The sequence below is a fragment of the Carcharodon carcharias genome, chromosome 1, assembly GCF_017639515.1.
Source record: "Carcharodon carcharias isolate sCarCar2 chromosome 1, sCarCar2.pri, whole genome shotgun sequence".
NCBI lineage: Eukaryota > Metazoa > Chordata > Chondrichthyes > Lamniformes > Lamnidae > Carcharodon > Carcharodon carcharias.
The window spans coordinates 138,688,413-138,709,514 of NC_054467.1; the positions used below are offsets into that span (position 1 = coordinate 138,688,413).

Below are 21,102 nucleotides of genomic sequence, written 5' to 3' on the forward strand. Positions count from 1 at the left end.
GTGATGCTGTGGCGATAACAGAGACCTGGCTCAAGGAAGGGCAGAACTGCGTATTAAATATTCCCAGGTACAGGGTATTCAGAAAAGGTAGGAAAGGACAATGCTGGAGAAAAGAGGATGTCCCAGAAAATTCAAGGACAGAATCAATTTTGCTCGAGCTAAGGAACAAAAAAGGTGCAATTACATTGCTCAGCGTAGTCTATAGACGGCCAATAGTGAGAAGGACGTAGAAGAACAAATCTGCAGGGAAGTTACAGAGAAATGCAAGCATTAAAGAATAGTTATAATGGGTGACTTTAATTACCCGAATGTAGACTGGGACAGCGGTGGTGTAAAGGACAGAGGGGCAAAAGGTCTTAGATTGTGTTCAGAAGAATTTTCTACAGCGGTATGTGTCCAATCCAACAGGACGCACTGTTGGACTTGGTTCTTGGAAATGAGATGGGCCAAGTAGATCAAGTGTCAGTGGGGGAACATTTAGGAGACAGTGATCATTGTACTGTATGTTTTAGGATGACGATAGAAAAGGATGATAGGCAATTCAGAGTAAGAATAATTAACTGGATAAGAACTGACATCAATGGGGCAAGAACAGAACTGGGCCAGACAGACTGGAATGAAAGTTTTGCAGGAAAAACCGTAGCTGAACAATAGGCTACCTTCAAAAAAGAATTGGTTCGGGCACAGTCAAGATATATTCCATCAAAAGTGGAAGGTAGGGCAAACAAATCCAGAGTTCCCTGGATAAAAAAGATAAAAATTAAGATAAAGAAGAAAAAGTGCACTTATGACAGATGCCAGGTACAAAATACAACTGAGAGCCAAGAGGAATACAGAAGGTTCAGAGGGGAAGTGAAAAAACATGTTAGAGAAGCAAAGAGGGATTATGAGAAAAGACTGGCAGTCAACATAAAAGGGGAATCCCAAGGTCTTCCACAGGCATATAAATGGTAAAAGGGTGGTAAGGAGGAGTAGGGACAACTAGGGACCTCAAAGGGAATTTACACATGGACGAAGGGGCCATGGCTGAGGTGTTAAATGAATACTTTGCATCTGTCTTTACCAAGGAGGTAGATGCTACCCAGGTCATGGTGACAGATGAGGAAACTGTTACTGGAAGGGTTCAAAATTGAAAAGGAGAAAGTGTTGAATAGGTTGTTGGTACTTAAAGTTGACAAGGCACCAGGGCCAGATGAGATCCATCCAAGGATACTGAAGGAAGTGAGAGTAGAAATTGCAGCGGCACTGGCCATAATCTTTCAGTCTTCCCTAGACTCAGGGCTGGTGCCAGAGTACTGGAGAATTGAAAACATTACATCCTTGTTCAAGAAAGGTTGTAAGGATAAGCTCAGCGACTACAGACTAGTCAGGTTAACTTCAGTGGTGGGCAAGATTCTAGAAACAATTATTCGGGATAGAATTAGTCACATGGAAAAATATGGGTTGATAAGGAAGAGCCAGCATGGATTTCTAGAGAGGAAATAGTGTTTAATTAACTTGTTTTGAAGAGGTAACAGAATAGTCGATGAGGGTAATTCTGTTGATGTGGTGTACATGGACTTTCAAAAGGCATTTGATACAGTGCCTCACAACAGACTTGAGAGAAAAGTTATTGCTCATGGAATAAAAGGGACAGTCGCAATGTGGATACAAAATTGGCCGAAAAATAGGAAGCAGAGAGTAATGGGCAATGGAGGAAGGTTTGTAGTGGAGTTCCCTAGGGGTTAGTGTTGGGGATCTTGCTGTTCCTGATATATATTAATGATCTAGATCTTGGTGTGCAGGAGACAATTTCAAATTTTGTGGAAGATATGAAGCTTGGGAGTGTTGTGAACGGCGAGGAGGGCAGTGTGGAACTTCAAGAGGACATAGACAAGTTGATGGAATGCGCTGATAGGTAGCAGGTGGAAGTTCAATGCAAAGTGTGAGGTGATGCATTTTGGTAGGAAGAACATTGACAGACAATATAAAATAGGTGAAATCTTGAAGGGGGTGCAGGAGCAGAAAGACCTGGGTGTATATGTGCATAGATCATTGAAGGCGGCAAGATAGGTGGAGAGAGCTGTTAATAAAGCGTATAGTATCCTCAGCTTTATCAACAGGGCAGAGTGTACAAGAGCAGGGAGGTTATGCTTAATTTACATAAGACACTCGTTACACCTCAGCTGGAGTAGTGCGTACAGTTCTGGGCGCCACACCACAGGAAGAATGTGAACACATTGGAGAGTGCAGAAGAGGTTTACAAGAATGGTTCCAGGGATGAGAAACTTCAGCTATGAGGACAGATTGGAGAGGTTGGGACCGTTCTCCTTCGAAAGGCAGCAGCTGAGAGGAGATTTGATAGAGGTGTTCAAAATCATGAGGGGAGCTAGACAGAGTAGATAGGGAGAAACTGTTCCGCTCGTAAAAGGATCAAGAATGAGAGGGCACAGATTTAAAGTGGTTTGCAAAAGAAGCAAATATGATGTGAGAAAAAACTTTTTCACACAAGTGGTTCAGGTCTGGAATGCACTGCCTGTAAGTGTGGTGGAAGCAGGTTCAATCGAAGTATTCAAGAGGGCATTAGATGACTATCTGAATATAAACAATGTGCAGGGGTACGGGGAAAAGGCAGGGCAATGGCACTAGATCGTAAAGCTCATTTGGAGAGCCGGTGAGGACATAATGGGCCGAATGGCCTCCTTCTGTGCCGTTAAAATTCCGTGACTCTGAGGCTGTATGTTCTGTGCTAAGTCACTGACCTCTTGACTCCGCAAAGTACTTCCATCATCTACAAGGCATAAATAGCAACCTGATGGAATACTCTCCACTTGTCTGAACGAGTGCAGCTCCAATAACACAAGCTCAAAATCATCCTGGGCAAAGAAGCCCGCTAATTGGCACCCCATCTGCCACCAATATGGTTTGTACCACCTACAAAGTGTACTACAGAAACTCATCAAGGCTTCTTCAGTAGCATCTCCAAAACGCGTGAACTCTATCACCTACAAGAACAGATGCATGGGAACACCACTACCTGCAAGTTTCTCTCCAAGCCATGACAAACCATCCAATGCACCATCCTGATAGGTAAATATATCACTGTTCCTTCATTGCCGCTGTGTCAAAATCCTGGAACTCCAAACCGAATGGCACTGTGGGTGTAACAGCACCAGATGTGCTTCCAGCGGCTTAAGGCGGCGGCTCACCAACACATTCTCATGGACAATTAGGGATAGGCAATAAATTCTGACTTTTGCAACAATGAACATATTCCTAAATTTTTTTTCCCCAATGTAACTGTAGCATCACACATTTCAAGCCTTTTGTTACAATCTAAGCCCTTTCTCATCGAGAATTTTATGAACAATTGGTGGGGTGCAGCAGTGTTCTGGTAAAGACGTTGGTCTAGTAATGCAGAGGCCAGGCAAATGCTTTGGGACAGAGGTTCAAATTCCAACATGGCAGCTGGTGGAATGTGAATTCAACTGATAAATCTGGAATTTTAAAAGCAGCTAGTCACAGTTATAGTGATTATGAAGCGATTATCCATTGTTGTTTAAAACCGATCTGATTCACAGTTGTCCTTTGGGGAAGGAAATGCACTGTCCTCACCTGGTCTGCCAGGCCCACATGCAACTCCATACCTACAGCAATATGGGTGAATCTTAGATGCCCTCTGAAATGGCCTAGCAAGTCAGTCAGTTACATCAAACTGCTACAAAATCTAAAAAAAGAAATTAAACTGGGAAGAAAGCATCAATCTCAGCACCAGAAACGAAAACAGCACTCCTAACACTGTTGACCCTGCGAAGTCCTCCTTGCTAACATCTGGGGCTTGTGCCAAAATTGGGAAGGCTGTTCCACAGACCACCCAAGCAACATAGTCATTCTCAGCGAATCATACCTTACAGAAAATATGGAGTGTGCGTGTAAAAGTGGTAATACAGTAATCGTGGGGGATTTCAATCTACATAAAGACTGAGTAAGCCTAATTAGTACTAATGTGGAGGACGAATTCTTGGAATGTATGCAAGATCATTTTCTAGAGCAGTACGTTGAGGAACCAACTAGGGAATGGGCTTTTTTAGATCTTGTATTGTGCAATGAAGAAAGGCTAATTGATAATCGTGTTGTGTGGCTAAAATATGACAGAATTTTACATTAAGTTTGTAAATCAGAGACCGGGGTCTTAAATCTAAAAGAAAGGAAACTATGAAGGTCTGGGGTAAGAAAGTGGCTATGGTGGATTAGGGAACAATGTTAAAAGGTATGCCGGTAGACAAGCAATGGCTAACCTTTAAAGAACTAATACATAGCTTACAACAAAACTACATTCCTTTAATGTACCAAAGCCCAGCAAGGAAAGTTCCAAACATGGTGAACGAAAGGAATCAAGATCAAAGGAAGAAGCGTATAAAAGTTGCCATAAAAAAGGTGAGCCTAAGAATTGGGAGCATTTAGAATTCTGCAAGGGAGAACCAAGAAAAAGATTAAGGAAGGGAAAATAGAACATGAGAGTAAACAAGTGAGAAACATAAAAACGGTTTATAAAAACTTCCATATGTATGTAAAAAGGAAAAGATAAAGCAAAAACAAATGTAGGGCCATTACAACTGGAGTCAGGAGAATTTATAATGGGGAGTAAGGAAATGGTAGAGGAATTAAGTACTTAGTTTGTCTTCACAGAGGAAAGTACTAAAAACCTCCCCGAAATAAGGAAATCAAGGGACTCGTGTATACAAGGAACAGCAAGGTATTAATATTAATAAAAAAAAAACCAAAGAAATTAATGGGACTTAAAGTAGATAAATCCCCTGCACCTGATGATCTACACATCCCAGAGCACTGAAAGAGGTGGCTGCAGAGATAGTAGATGAGGTCATCTTCCAAAATTCTATAGATTCTAAAACGGTCCCTGCAGATTGGCAAGTTGGAAACGTAACCCCACTATTTACGAAGGGAAGGAGGGAGAAAATGCAGAAACACAGACCTGTTAGCCTGACATCAGTAGTAGGGAAAATGCTAGCAACTGTAATAAAGGATGTGATAACAGTACATTTAGAAAATAATGGTAGGATTGGTAGAACCAATATGGATTTATGAAAGGGAAGTCATACTTGACAAACTTGAAGTTTTTTGAGCATGTAACTAGCAGAATAGATAAGAGAGAACTGATGAATGTGGTATATTTAGATTTTCAGAAAGCTTTTGATAAAGTCCCACACAAAAGGTTAGTAAATAAAATTAGAGCACATGGGATTGGGGGTAACATATTGGCATGGATTGAGAATTGGTTAGCAGGCAGGAAAGAGAGTAGGAATAAATGGGTAATTTTCAGGTTGACAGTCTTTGACTAGTGGGGTACCAGAAGGATCAGTGCTTGGGCCCCAGCTATTTAGAATCTATATCAATGATTTGGATGTGGGGATTAATGGTAATATTCCAAATTTGCAGATGACAAAACCAGGTGGCAGTGTGAGTTGTGTGGAGGATGCAAAGACACTTCAAGGGTTTTGGAGAGGCTAAATGAGTGGGCAAATATTTGGCAGACGGAATATAATGTGGAGAAATGTGAGGTATTTCTTAAATGGAGAGAGGCTGGGAAGTGTTGAACTTAAAAGGGACTTGGGTGCCCTTGTTCATGAGTCACTGAAAGCTAACATGAATTTCCAGCAAGCAATTAAGAAGGCAAAGGGTATGTTGGCCTTTATCATAACAGGATCTGAGTATAGGAGTAAAGATGTCTTACTGCAATTATATTGAGCTTTGGTGCGATAGCATCTGGAGTAGTGAGTGCAGTTCTGGTCTCCTTACCTAAGGAAAGATATACCTGCCATAGAGGGAGTGCAATGAAGGTTCACTAAATTAATTCCAGCAATGGAGGGATTGTCCAATGAAGAAGAGTTAATTAGACTGGACCTTTATTCTCTGGAATTTAGAAGAATGAGAAGTGATCTCATTTAAACATACAAAATGCTTACAGGGCACAACAGGGTAGATGCAGGAAGAATGTTTCCCTTTGGGTGGCAGGGTGGGGGGTGTCGATAGTTGTCTAGAACTAGGGGAGGACAGTCTCAGAATAAGGGGCAGGCCATTTAGGATTGTGATGAGGAATTTCTTCACTTAAAAAGGGTGGTAAATCTTTGAAATTCTCTGCCTCGGAGGGCTGTGGATGCTCAATCGTTGAGAACGTTCAAGATGGAGATCGATAGATTTCTACATACTTCAAACATCAAGGAGTGCAGGGATATTGTGAGGTAGATCAGCCATGATATCACGGAATGGTGGAGAGGGCTCGAAAGACTGAATGGCCTATTGCTGCTCCTATTTCTTATGTTCTAATGTTCCCTGGTTCTGTCCTGTCCCACCAACAGGACAGATCTACAACCGATGGTGGCAGAGTGGTATACAGTCGGGAAGGAGTAGCTGTCAGAGACCTCAGCAATAGACCCATGATGTCTCATGGCATCAGGTCAAACATGGGTAAGAAAACCTCCTGCTGGTTACCATCTACTGACCCCCTCAGCTGATGAATCAGTACTCCTCCAAGTTGAACGCCACTTGGAAGAAGCACTGAGTGTGGCAAGGGCACAGAATATAATCTGGGTGGGGACTTCAATGCCCATCACCAATAATGGCTCCGGAGCATCACTACTGACTGAGCTGACAAGTCCTATAGGACATAAATGGTAGACTGGGTCTGTGGCACGTGGTGAGGGAGCCAAGAAGAGGGAAAACCTAATTGACCTCTTCCTCACCAATCCACATGTTGCAGATGCGTCTGCCCATGACATTATTGGTAGGAGTAGCCACCACTCAGTACTTGCAGACACAAAGTCCTGTCTTCTCATTGAGGATACCCCCCCATTGTTGTGTGGCACTACCACCATGCAAAATGGGATAGATTTTGAACAGATCTAGCAACTCAATACTGGGCATCCATGAGGCACAGTAGGCCATCAGCAGCAACAAAATTGTATACAACTACAATCTGTAACCTCATAGCCAGACATATCCCCATTCTACCATTATCACCAAGTCAGGGGGTCAACCTTGGTTTAATGAAGAGTGGCAGGTGGGCATGCCAGGAGCAAAACCAGGCATACCTGAAAATGAGATGAAGCTACAACACAGGACTACTTGCATGCCAAATAGCAAAAGCAGGATGCTAAAGACACAGCTAAGTGACCCCACAACCAACGGATTAGATCTAAGCTCTGCAGTCCTACCACATCCAGGCATGAATGGGGTGGACAATTAAACAGCTAACTGGTGGAGCAGGCTCCACAAATATCCCTATCCTCAAAGATGGGGAGCCCAGCACACCAGTGCAAAAGAGAATGCTAAAGCATTTGCATACAACTTCAGCCAGAAGTGCCAGGTTGATGATCCAATTCCACCTCCTCCTGAGGTCTGCAAATCACAGATGCCAGTCTTCAGCCAATTCAATTTATTACCACATGATATCAACAAACCCATTGGACACTGCAATGGTTATGGGCCCTGACAACATTCCAGCAACAGTACTGAAGGCTTGTGTTCCAGAACAAGCTCCGCCCCTAGTCAAGCTGTTCCAGTACCGCTACAACATTGGCAACTACCCGGCAATGTGGAAAATTGCTGAAGTATGTCATGTACACAAAAAGCAGGATAAATCCAACTTGGCCAATTAACATCCCATCAGTCTACTCTCGATCATGAGTAAAATGATAGAGGGGGTCGTTGACAGTAGTATCAAGTGGCACTTATTCAGAAGCGAACTGTTCAGTGACATTCAGTTTGGGTTCTGCCAGAGCCACCTCTGCCCCTGACCTCATTACAATCTTGGTCCAAATGTGACAAAAGGGCTTAACTCAAGGGGTGAGATGAGACCGTTTGCCCTCAACATCAAGGCAGCATTTGATCGAGTATGGCATCAAGGAGCCCTAGCAAAACTTAAGTCAAAGGGACTTCTGAACTTCTCGATACAAAAGCATATGCAGCAAGGCCTGGACAACATTCAGGCTTGGGTTGATGAGTGGCAAGTCACAATTGCACCATACAAGTGCCAGACAATGATCATCTCCAACAAGAGAGAATCCAACCATATTCAATGGGGCATTACCATCGCTGAATCTCTCACTGACAACATCCTGCGGGTTACCATTGACCAGAAAATGAACTGGACCAGCCACAAAAATACTGTGACTACAAGAGCAGAGCAGAGGCTGGGAATTCTGTAGCAAGTAACCCACCTCCCGACTACCCAAAGCCTGCCCACCATCTGCAAGGCACAAAGTCAGGAATGCGATGGAATACTATCCACTTCCCTGGATGATTGCGGCTCCAACAACACTCAAGAAGCTCAGCATCATCCAGCACAAAGCAGCCCACTTGATTGGCAGCTCATCCATCACCTTCAACATTTACTCCCTCCACCACCAACGCACAGTAGCAGCAGTTTGTACCATCTACAATATGCACAGCACAGGGAGGGTGCAGGATAGGATATGGGTGGCAGAATTTTGGATGAGCACCTCCATAAAAAGGGAGAAATGGTGATAAATGTTTAACAAAAAATGTCTTGTTGAACCAGTAAATATACATTCCTGCTACTGGCTACCAACAGTATCTCAATTTAAACTCACCAATACTCTTAACAACAGCACTTTCCAAACATGCGACCTCCAGCACCAAGGAGGACAAGGGCAACAGATGAATGGGAACACCACCACCTGCAAATTCCCCTTCAAGCCACACACCATCCTGACTTGGAAATATATCGCCGTTCCTTCATTGTTGCTGCTTCAAAATCCTGTAACTCCCTTCCTAACAGCACTGTGGGTGTATCTGCATGGATTGCAGCAGCTCAAGAATGTGGCTCACCACCACCTTCTCAAGGGCAATTAGGGATGGGCAATAAATGCTGGCCTAGCCAGCAATGGCACATCCTGTAAAAAGAATAAAAAAACTCTAATCCTGTTACTTGATATTTGCAGTAATGCCTTAAAAATTATAAACTCAAAAACTTTTCACTAATTTTCTTAACAGGTCTGCATTTCTGTCAACCATCATAAAGAAGCATCTCATGCATACTGCAAAATCCAACACAGCAAATGACAATTCAGAAGTCAAATATCAGAAATGAATTTAAGCTGATTGCACAAATTGACATGTAGCAGGTTAAAAGTAAAATCAATTTTGACCGAGGCATTTAATAACTCAGTAGGCTGTTAAACTCCCAAGTCTCAAGAATCACCAGTGATTAAATGAGACAATTAGACCAGGGGAATGTAGAGCTTTGTGAACTTGGTTATAGAACTGGAGGAATTTAAAGAGGAAGAAAGGGCAAAGTCACTTTAGGATTAAACATAAAAATTTAAAATCTGAAGCATTGTTGGGCCATGGTCTAATGTAAACTTGCAATAACAAGGTGATGGGCAAACAGGGAGGGTGCAGAATAGAATATGGGTGGCAGAATTTTGGATGAGCACCTCCATAAAAAGGGAGAAATGGTGATAAACGATTAACAAAAAAATGCCTTGTTGAACCAGTAAATATACATTCCTGCTACTGGCTGCCAACAGTATTTTAATTTAAACTCAGCAAAAATATGAAGGTTTCACTATCAACATGACTCTCATTTGTTACTAATCCAGCTCTTATCATTATGTTATTTACTTAGTTTTCCCTTTAACAATGCATTTCCTTTCAGTTGGAGTTAAGCATATAATTAAGTAATGCCATGGAGCACAGTATGTAAGGAAACAAGTTCATAGTGACATTAGGTATAAAACACACACGGTAAAACAAAAGTTGAACATGGGTATTGATTGTGCCAGGGGTATATTGAACAGTTGAGGAACAAAGAAAACACAGTAACATTAAATGCAGTAGTGGCACTTCTAGTTAGTTTTCTGTAACCTATTTACATCCCCTAATTTCCAATAGTCTGCATAATGCAGTAAGATGATTTAAAAATTGAGGGCCCAATCAAAATACTGGATTTTGTGAAAACAACTAATAAAACCACTGAAGTTGAGATCACATACAGCTATTAGTGATAAAGGACCATGACACAATGTGATTATCACCAGATTTTTTGGCAAAAAATGTCGCTAGAATTAGCAAAATTGCAACTGTGACAAAATCAGATCATGATAGAGAAATTCATAAAAGTTAGTGTGGAATTTGGCCAACCAGTCTGTATCTACATTTAGTGCTAACCTCCTTGAGCCATCAGGTTCTAATATCCCTTCGAGCGCTTACCCATCTAGCCTTGAACAATGACGTAGTTTAAGCCTCAACTGCTAGCCAGGAAAGCGAATTTACACAACTCTGTAGGTTAACATCTCACCTGTAAGATCTTTGGCTAAATCAGGATGATTCATCAGACAATGACTTGCAAACTTCACACATTCTAGTCTCACAGGAACATGTATGTCGTTAAATCTATATAAAAAAAACATATTTTCGATATTGCATTCTGCAAATACATACAAGTTATTTCCTCATTTGCACAAAATAACTTATTCAAAACTGATGAATAAAGAGCCAAAATACGACTTGTTCATTGAATGAGCTATACAATAATACAGGTGCTTAAAAACTAAGATGTATGTTGACTATTGACTGCAGGGTCTGTTTTCCTGTTCTTTGACTGCAGCTCACACTCCATATACAATGGAATGCTGAAATGCACTGCTATCAAGTGACTGCAAGGAGGACATAGCAAGGGCAGTAATCCTTAACCATAAAGCACCATATAATCATGACACCATATAACAACCATTTTTGCTCAATGTGTCTGGATTCATTAAAAGGCACTGGGGGAAATAATATCTGCTTTGGGCGATATTGGGAATCAGGGGCTAAATGCAGCCAAAATTGTGCTATCAGAAGGATTTTTCAACAACTTATATTTACACAGCACCTTCAGTACAATGCAATGTCCCAAGGCACTTCATGGAGGCATTGTGAAGGAAATTATTTTACTGAGTCACATTAGTCGATACTAGGTCAGATGACCAAATGGTTGGAGGAGGAGATCAGTTTGACGGAGCCACTTAAAGGGGGAAAGTGAAGTAGAGATGCGGAGAGGTGTTTGGACGGAACTCCAGAGCTTGTGTCTGAGGTGACTGAAGGCATGGCCATCAATGGTGCAGCTATTAAAACTGGGGAAGCGCACAGGCCGGAACTGAAGGAGTGTAGATAACTCAGAGTTGTGGGCTGGAAGAGATTATAAAGATAGGGAGGGGTTCGGCCATGGATGGATTTGAAATCTAGCATAAGAGTTTTAAATTCAAGCGGTTGCTTGACTGGGTGCCAACTTAGGTCAGTGAGGACAGGGATATCAGGGAATGGGACTTGCTACAAGTTAAGACATGGGAAATTTTGGATGACCTCAAGTTTGTAGAGGGTAAAATGTGGGAGGCCAGGCAGCAGACTGGAACAGTCGTGTATATTGGTAACAAAGCCATGAATACAGGGTTTTTTGCATCAGATTAGCTGAAAAGGGCAAAATCGGATGATGTTAGGGAGGTGGAAACAGGCAGTCTTAGTAATGGCACAAATATGAGGTCAGAAGCTCATGTCATGTTCAAACATGACACTAAGGCTCCAAACAAACTGGCTGACTATCAGACTGTTGCCAAGAAAAGGAATGGAGTTGGTTGCTAGGGAACAGAGTTTGGAATGGGGATCGAAAACAATAGCTTCAGTTTTCCCAATATTCAGCTGGAGGAAATTTCTGCTCATCCAGTACTGAATGCCAGATAAGCAGTTTGACAAGTTAGCAACAGGGGAGAAGTTAAGAGGTGGTGAGGTAGAGCTGGGTGCCATCAGCATATGTGGGAGAACTAATGCTGTGGCTTTGGATGATGTTGCCAAGGGGCAGCATGTACATAAGAAATAGAACTGGGTCGATAATAGATCCTGGGGGGACACCAGAAATATGGTGCAGGGAAAAGAGAAGCTGTTGCAAGTGATTCTTTGGCTATGATTAGGTAGATAAAAATGGAACCTGGTGAGAACCATTCCACCCAGCTGAATGCCAGTGGAGAGGCTTTAAGAGGAGGATGGTGTGGCTAACTGTGTCAAAGACTGCAGACAGATTGAGAAGGACAAGAAGGGAAAGTTTACATTTGTCAGTCACATAGAATCACATTTGTAACTTTCAGTTCTCTGCACTACTCTGCAGAGGTGGGAGCCTGATTCAAGGGATTCAAACCTGGAGTCTGGGAAAGTTAGGAACAAATTTGGGAGGCAACAGCATGTTCAAGGCTTCTGGAAAGGAAAGGAAAGTTGGAGATGGGATGGCAGTTTGTAAGGATGGTGGGGTCGGGGTCAAGGGGAATATGAGAGAAAGTTGTGAATTCAGGGGTAGGGCCAGGGGGAGTATTAAAGGAAGCTTGGCCAGGTGGCCTTATGGAAGAGAGGAACAGAGCACAGGCAGCTAATCGATTGTCTCGATCTTAGTAACACAGAAATCTATGAACAGCTAGTACTTGCTGTTGAATTGGTGGGGGGGGGGGGAGAGAGGAGGAGGAGGAGGAGGAGGAGGAGGAGGAGGAGGAGGATCTATGTGAGACTTCCTAGCACAGAAAAGCAGGGAATTATCTTTGCATTCCAGGGTCATCCTGGAATAGTAAGCAGTTTTAGCAGGTGAGAGCAGTGTCCGAGAGTGTTTAGGTGGTGCATCCAGATCTGACAGCAGGTTATCTGATATATCCTATCAAGTCTGCATCCGTTGGAATTAAGGGAACCAAGATGGGGGCCATATCAAGAGGAATGGCCAAGGTGAGAGAGAGCAATAGTTTTATTGGGGACCAGGACATCAAAGGTGGAGGTGAGGTTAAGTAAATCATGTTGTGGCGAAGAGAGGGTCAAAGGCTTGATAGTTGAATAATTTCTCCCCAAACTTATTTGCATATCGCTGATTACAAAATCTGTCATTCACCTGTGCAATCGGGCATGACATCAAGACTATACAAACTAAATTTTCATTGCACTAAAATTCCTAACAAGCAAAAATATGGATTTTTCACAAAAAATAAGCCTTTTTAATCACATGGTTAATCCACCATCTGTGAACCTGTTTACCACCATTTCAAAATATTCCATTTTTCTTTTCCCCGGATCGCTGTGAGTAGCCCCACATGACAATCCATAATCAAAGGTCACTGGCCTGGAATGTTAACTGTTTCTCCCTCAACAAATGCTGTCAGATCTGAGTATTTCCAGCATTTTCTGTTAAATAGTGCAACAACTTAACACTACTACTTCTGCGTCACTGGAGCAAGACTTAAAAGCAAAAATTCTGGAAAGACAGTCAGGCAGTATCTGTGGGCTAAACAGTTAAGGTGATTATTTGGCTATGGACTCTAAATCATAACTGTAAGGTGGTACAGGTGAGTAGCATTTGAAAAGAAATGGGGGGGGGGGTGCGGGGAGAACAGCAAGGGAAACATAAGCACGAAGCATCTTATGTTTGTATGAGTCTTGCACTCCAATCCCCTTGCAACGTGGTAAACAGGAGATAATTCTCTGGCAAGAGGCAATAACAAGCATAATGATAAAAAAAATCAAGAAATTAAAGGCATTTTTAAGACAAATAGAATGTGAACAGCTGAGGAAATGGGTGATAGAAATGAGAGTGCAAAAAAACTGGAAAGGCTGACCCAGCAAACCAGGCACTTGGGAGAAAGCAAAAGCACGACTTTAAGCTCTGCAGGTGGCATTGCCAGAAAAACATTCCAACTCAGGATCCCCACCTGTCAAGCCTCAGTCCATCTTTTCCATTGTACCTCATATCAGCAGGACATACTAATAAAGGAAACAGAACATAGGAAAAGAAGTCGGCCATTTAGCCCCTCAAGCCTGTTCTGCCATTCAACGAGACCTACAATCTAACTCCATAAAGCTAGCTTTCTTCATATCTTTTAATATCTTTGGTTAACAAAAATCTATCAACCTCAGATTTAAAAATAATAGATCTGGCAACAATTGCCATTTGTAGAAAGCATCCGGACTCTGGTCAACCTTTGTATGCAAATGATTTTCCTAATTTCACTCCTGAAAGATGTGGCTCTAATTTTCAGATCATCTCCCCCGGCCTTAGTCTCACAAGCAAGAACACACAAAAATAGGAGGAGTAAACCATACTACCCGTTAAGCCTGCTCTGCCATTCAATACAATCATGGCACAGCTTGGGCTTCAACTCCACTTTCCACGTACTCCCCATATTCCTTGATTCTGAGACAGCCAAAATCTATCCCAGCCTTAAACATAGTCAACAATGGAGCCTTTTAGGATAGAAAACTCAAGATTCACACCCTTTAAGAAATTTCTTCTCATCATAGCCCTAAACGACTGCCCCCTTACCCTGAGACTCTGTCCCTGTGCTCTAAATTCTCCAACCAGGTGAAACAACCACTCAGCAATAAGATCAACTCTCATTCTTCTAAACTCCACAGAACGCAGATTTATTCAGCCTCTCATCACAGGACAACTCTCCCCTCCCAGAGACCAATCCAGTGAACCTTCACTGTGCTGCCTCCAATGCAAGTATATCCCTTCTTAAATAAGGAGGCCAAAACTGCACACAGCATTCCAGGTGTGGTCTCACCAAGGCCCTGCACGAAAGTAGCAAGATTTCCTTAGTCTTGCACTCCAATCCCCTTGCAATGAAGGCCAAGATGCCATTTGCATTAATTGCTTGATGTACCTGCACACTAACTTTGTGTTCCTTGTATGTGCATACTCAGTTCTCTCTGAACATCAACATTTGCAAGTTTAGCTTTTCAAAAATATTCTTCTCTATTCTTACAACCAAAATGAATAACCCCACACTTATCCACATTATATTCCATCTGCCATCTTGTTGCCCACTGACTTAACCTGCCTATGCCTCTTTGCAGCCCCTCTATACCTTCCGTACAATTTATATTTCTACTTAACTACGTATCTTCAGCAAACATAGGTCCATTACTGACTCTTTGTTTGAGTCATTAATATAGATTGTAAATAGCTGAGGCATGGGCAGTGATCCTTGGAGCACTCCAATAGCCACAGGCTGCCAACTTGAAAATGCCCCATTTATGCCTGTTCTTTGCTTCCTGTCTATAAGCAATTCTCTACGCATGCTAATATATTATCCCCAACTCCATTAGCCCTTATCTTGCCTATTAACCTTTCTGTGGCACCATACCAAATGTCTTTTGGAAATCCAGATATACTACATCTTCTGATTCCCTTTTATCTACCCTACTAGTTACATCCTCAGAAAACTCTTAATAAGTTTGCCAAATGTGATTTCTCTTTCGTAAACCATGTTCACTCTGTCTAATTATACTTGGATTTTCTAAGTGCATTGTTAAGGCTTCCTTAATAATAGATTCCAGCACTTTCCTGATGATTGATGTCAGGCTAACTGGCTGGTAGCTCCTCGTTTTCTCTCCTCTCTCTCTCCTTTCTTAAACAGTATGTTACATTTGCTGACTTCCAACCTGCTGGGACCTTTCCAGGATCTAGGGAATTTTGGAATATTGTAGCCAGTGTATCCACACTTTCTGCAGCTCTCTTTTTTACCCTAGGGCGTAAGCCATCAGGTCCTGGGGATTTGTCAGGTTTTAGTCCCTCAAGTTTCCCCAGTATGACTTCGCTGCTGATATTTACTCACTTTTTTAGCACCTAGGTTGCCCTTTATTACTGGAATGCAACTTGTAAATTGGAGAATTGGAATGCAACAACCTTGTTCAAAACGGGTTGCAAGGATAAAGCTGGCAACTACAGGCCAGTCAGTCTGACTTCAGTGGTAGGAAAACTTCTGGAAACTATAGTTCAGGACAAAATCAATGGAGCAGAAGAAAATAAAAGTTAATTTTTTTCTCTGTCGGACTCTTCAAGGGATATTTTACAACAACAAATGTTGGGTGGCAACTCTCTGGGAGTTCCCCAAGGATCATTGTTGGGACCCTGGCTCTTTCTGATATATATTAATGACCTAATGACTTTGGTGTGCAGGGCATGATTTCAAAATTTGCAGATGATACGAAGATTGGAAACGTTATCAACTGTGATGAGGATAGTCATGAACTTCAAAAGAACATAGGTATGTTGGTGGATTGGGCAGACAAGCGGCAGATGAAGTTCAATGCAGAGAAGTATGAGGTGATTCATTTTGGCAGGAAGAATATGGAAAGTCAATATAACAAAGGGAGAAACTCCAAAGGAGCTGCAGAAACAGAGGGACCTCGGTGTAATTGTACATAAGTCATTGAAGACAGCAGGGCATGTTGAGAGGGCAGTTAATAAAGCATATTGTATCTTAGGGGCATTGAGTACAAGAGTAAGGAGGTCCATGTTGAATTTGTATAAGATACTAGTTAGGTCTCATCTACAGTACTGCATCTAGTCTGGGTGCCATACTTGAGGAAGGATGTGAACGCATTGGAGGGAGTACAGTTAAGATTCACAGGAATGATTCCAGGGATAAAGAACTGTAGGTATGAGGATCGATTGGAGAGATTGTGACTGTATTCCTTGGAGAGAAAGAGGCTGAGAGGAGACTTGGTAGAGGTATTCAAGATCCCGAGGTGTATGGATAGGGTAAATAGTGAGAAATTGTTCCCATTCAAGAGAGCATCAAGAACCAGAGGGCATAGATTCAAAATAATTGACAAAAGGAGTAAAAGTGATGAGGCAAAATTTTTTCACCCAGAGGGTGGTTGGAGTCTGGAATGACCTTCCTGAGAGGGCAGTAGAGGCAGGTTCGATCGAGGTATTCAAAAGGGAATTGAATTGCTATCTGAAAAGAAAGAACATGTAAGGTTATGGGGATAAGGCAGGCGAGTGAGAGCTAGTGCAGACTCAATCAGCATGTCAGAAATTGGGGTCTTTAAAAACACGTATTTTCTGCATTTTACGAGGTTAGCTAAACAGCATTGATTCTCTCTATTGAAAGAGAATTTCTAAACAGCTTGACCTCTGGACAGTCTTCAGAAACTGCAAGGTCACTTAGTTCAGACTGCCATGTTGACATTCCTCAGCTGGTATGATGGTGCCTTGTGCACCCCCTTATCTATGCAAGTGTTTAGAAAGGGCCAGGATATGTCCCTCAGCGTGATGTAAACTGAAAAGCTGACCTTGAGCAGGGTGACGAACGGGCGAGGGGGGGGGGGGGTGGATTCCAGAAAGAAATGAATAATTTTTTGAATATTAGGGACATGAAGGGGTATGGAAAGAAAGCGGGAATATGGCGTTGAGATAGAGATTCAGCCATGATCATACTGAATGGCTTGGCAGGATCGAAGGGCCAAATGGCCTACTCCTGCCCCTAGTTTCTATGCTTCTATGTATCTGTCCTGTAAACATTTTTCAGAATAGTTAGATAGATAATTGACACTGGTTAAGCTACGAGCCCCCACACCCAACAAAAAGGGTGTGTGTGTGTGTATATTGGCATCATACTGGAAGTAGGGGCCAGAGGTGCTGGTGAGGTAACAGTGCTCCTCGGGCACCTGCCTTCTTCAGATGGACGGTGGAGAGGTGGAGGTGGAGAAAGATGAAGGGACTCCTACTGAGACTTCAATGATACAGCAGAATGCTGTTATCACAAGCTACTGAGATCAACACATTGTGTGAACCATCCATTTGTTCTCCAGGATCGACAAGCTGCTCTTAACAGCTGCTGGTTGCGCATACTTTTTCTGTCTAATTAGTTAATGCATTATATCTAAACTTTTGCTTATTAATCAACTTAATAAACCATCTTAAAATTAATTATGACTTGTGGACTACCTATTCAGCTGTGGGCCAGAATCCAAAAATCTTAAGAGGCAAAATGGCCTCCTCTGCACTATAGAGATTCTGCAACTATGTTTTCTATTGTGAAGAGAAATACAAAACACTTATTCTATGTCTACCACTTCCTCATTCCCCATGATAATTTCGCCTGTCTCTGCTTCTAAGGGACCAATGTTTACTTTAGCTATTCTCTTCCTTTTTATATGCTTGCAAAAGCTCTTACAATTTCATTTTTTTTATAATCGTGGCTAGTCTATTCTCATTTTCTCCCCCTTATCAACTTTTTGATGGCCCTTTGGTTTCTAAAATACTCCCAATCCTCTGTTTAGCCCACTGTTTATTTACGGCCATACCTTTTAGTCTATGCACTCAATCAACCCGAGCCAGTTCTCCCCTCATACCGATGTTTAATACAGCTGAAAATGTTTGTTTGTGATTGGACAGTGCTGCTTTCAAGCTTTACATGGAATTCATCATATTATGACCACTCATTCCCAGCAGATCTTTTACTATGAGATTACTAATTAATCCTACCTCCTTACACTGTAATGGATCTAACGTATTGTCCCAGGAAACTGCCACAAAAACATCCTACAAACTCATCTACTCGACCTTTTTTTATTCATTCGTGGGCAGCATTTCATGTTCAGAGGACATTTAAGAGTCAACCACATTGCTGTGGGTTTGGACGGCAATGGTAAGGACAGCATATTTCCTTCCCTAAAAGACTTTAGTGAACCAGATGCATTTTTACAACAATCGACAATAGTTTCATGGTCATAATTAGACTTTTAATTCCAGATTTTTATTGAATTCAAATTCAATAAATTCGAACCTGGGTGCCCAGAGCATTACCTTGGGTCTCTGGTTACTAAGCCAGTGACAATACCATTACGCCATCACCCTCCCCCCCCGCCTTGCCAATTTGATTGGTCCAGACTACATGAAGGTTCAAGTCCCCAAAATTATTAAATCTGCCCAGCAAAGCTCCCCAGGTAGTTTCTATCAACTTTCTGCCTCCTTAAAACCTTGAAAACTTCCTTGGAGTCCAAATATCATTCTAGCGCATTCACACTGTACTCCCTCCACAGCCAATACATTCACCCAAGATATGGTGCCCAGAACTGCTCACAGTACTCCAGGTGTGGTGAGGCCAAGGCTTTGTACAGCTGAAGCATAACTTTCATCCTTTTGTATCCTAACCCTCCAGGACTGAAGACCAGCATTCCATTGGCTTTTTTCCATATCTGTTTATAACTGTTTAATGATCTATGTACATGGATCCAAGGAGATTTGGGCCTCCAATGTTACTATCTTTTCACCATTTATAAAGTATTCTGTTCAATCATTTTTAGCTCCCAATGGATGACCTCACATTTGCCTACAATGAAATCCATTTGCTACTGTTTTGCCAATTTGCTTAATGGGGAGACAGTGGCATAGCAGTAATGTCACTGGACTAGCAATCAACAGACTCCGCCTAATCCTCTGGGGGCATGGGTTCAAATCCCATCGTAGCAGCTGGTGAAATGTAAATTCAATTAATAAACAGTCTGGAACTGAAAGCTGGTAATGGTGTCGTAATTAATTGTCGTAAAACCCATCTGGTTCACTAATGTCCTTTAGAGAAGGAAATCTGGCCAACAGGCGACACCAGGCCCACAGCAATGCAGTTGACTTTTAACTGCCTTCTGAAAAGGCCTCAGTAGAAAGCCACGCAGTTCAAGGGCAATGAAGGAGAGGCAACAAATGCTGGCCTGGCCAGTGGCACCCAAACCACAAAAACATTTAAAAAAATTATATATTTAAATTTTTTGTAATTTTATGCTCCTATCTACATTGCTTACAATACAGCCTACCTTTGTGTTAATACAAAACGTGGACATGTGGCCCTTTGCTCTATCAAGTCACAAATAAATAAGGTGAATTGTTGAGATCACAGCATTGATCCTTGCGGGACATCATGAGAAACATCCTGCCAATGAGTGTACCTTCACACGATCCCAACTCCCATTTCTCCTAACAGCTTAATTAAGAACCAGTTAAAGCTTGATCCTCATTAAAGTGACTCAAGATAGGCATTTTGTGTTTGGAGCATATATAAGTAGCCAACTTAGTGAGACTTAGCACTTTACAATAAAGTGCCAAAATTGAGTACTTCAGGGAGTTAAGCAGAGGAAAGGAAAGAGGTTTTTGGTTGTTTTTGTCTAAACTTTTCAGCCAGCAGGGATTGATTCTTGTTCTGTTACAGGAGAAGCTGGTTAATTGTTGAGTATCTGGTAAGTGATTAAAATCAATTCTAAGTTTTTGAGCGAGGTGTGAGCAGGAGAGGATAAAAGGCAAGGATCGTGAGGCCTGCCTGCACGAAGGCCAGTGGTGGAGTGACGTAACGAACCACAATGTGACACAAGTGAAAGGAAAGCAGATTGGCGAGTAGAATTGGTGAGTATTTCAAGTCTTTGGAGTAAAAGTCAGGTCTTTAAGTTTGTGTATCGGTCTCCAGTCTATTTTTTCTCTCTTTTTCTTAAAAATAGCTGAAGTATAAGATCGATGCTGGTGTTAAAGAAAAAATTACAATAAAGTATAAAGAGCGGGGATGCCAGAGTAATTAATTAATAAATTAAATAAAATACAATAGTGATGGCAGGATAGGTGATGTGTTGCTGCTGTAGTATGTGGGAATGCTGGAAACCAAGGTGATGCAGAGAGAACACATCTATAGGAAGTGTTTGCAACTCAAAGAATTTCAGATCTGAGTTGAGAAGCTGGAGTCCGAGCTGTAGACATTGCGTCACATCAGGGAGGGGGAAAATTACCTGGACTCTTTGCTCCAGGAGGTGGTCACACCCCTCAGATTCGATCATTCAAATTTAGTCTGTCATCAGGGACTGGAGGGTGTGAGTGCTGGTGATGCAGGTACCCAGTGGACAGTATTCGAGGGGCCGCGGCCCCTACAATTGCCTAACAGTTACGAGGTTCTTGCAAGCTGTGTGGACGAGAGCGGGGACTGCAGGGAGAATGAGCAAACTGACCGCGGCACCACGGTACAGGGAACCATTCAAGTCAGGGGGAGGAAATAGGATGTCGTAGTGGTAGGGGAGAGAACAATTAGGAGGATAGATCCTGTTCTCTACAGCCGTGAGCATGAGTCCCAAAGGCTGTGTTGCCCACCTGGTGCCAGGGTTAAGGACATCTCCTAAGGGCTGGAGAGGAGCTTGGTGTGGGAGGGGAGGGGTCTACTTGTCATCCATATTGATAGGGGTAGGAAGGAGGTTCTGCTGAAAGAATTTGAACAGTTAGGAGATAAATCAAAAAGCAGAACCTTCAAGGTAATA

The 21,102-nt window shown here is 42.3% G+C and overlaps 1 protein-coding gene across 5 annotated transcripts in view; it reads right to left on the reverse strand.

The window, feature by feature from the left end:
* pds5a (PDS5 cohesin associated factor A) overlaps positions 1 to 21,102 on the reverse strand; it is a 249,026-nt gene that overhangs the window by 119,047 nt on the left and 108,877 nt on the right. For all 5 annotated transcript variants that reach the window (XM_041184444.1, XM_041184428.1, XM_041184436.1 and 2 more), the window contains one exon: positions 10,319 to 10,413. In XM_041184444.1, the coding sequence (XP_041040378.1) occupies positions 10,319 to 10,413 (95 nt within the window). The remainder of the gene's footprint in view (positions 1 to 10,318; positions 10,414 to 21,102) is intronic.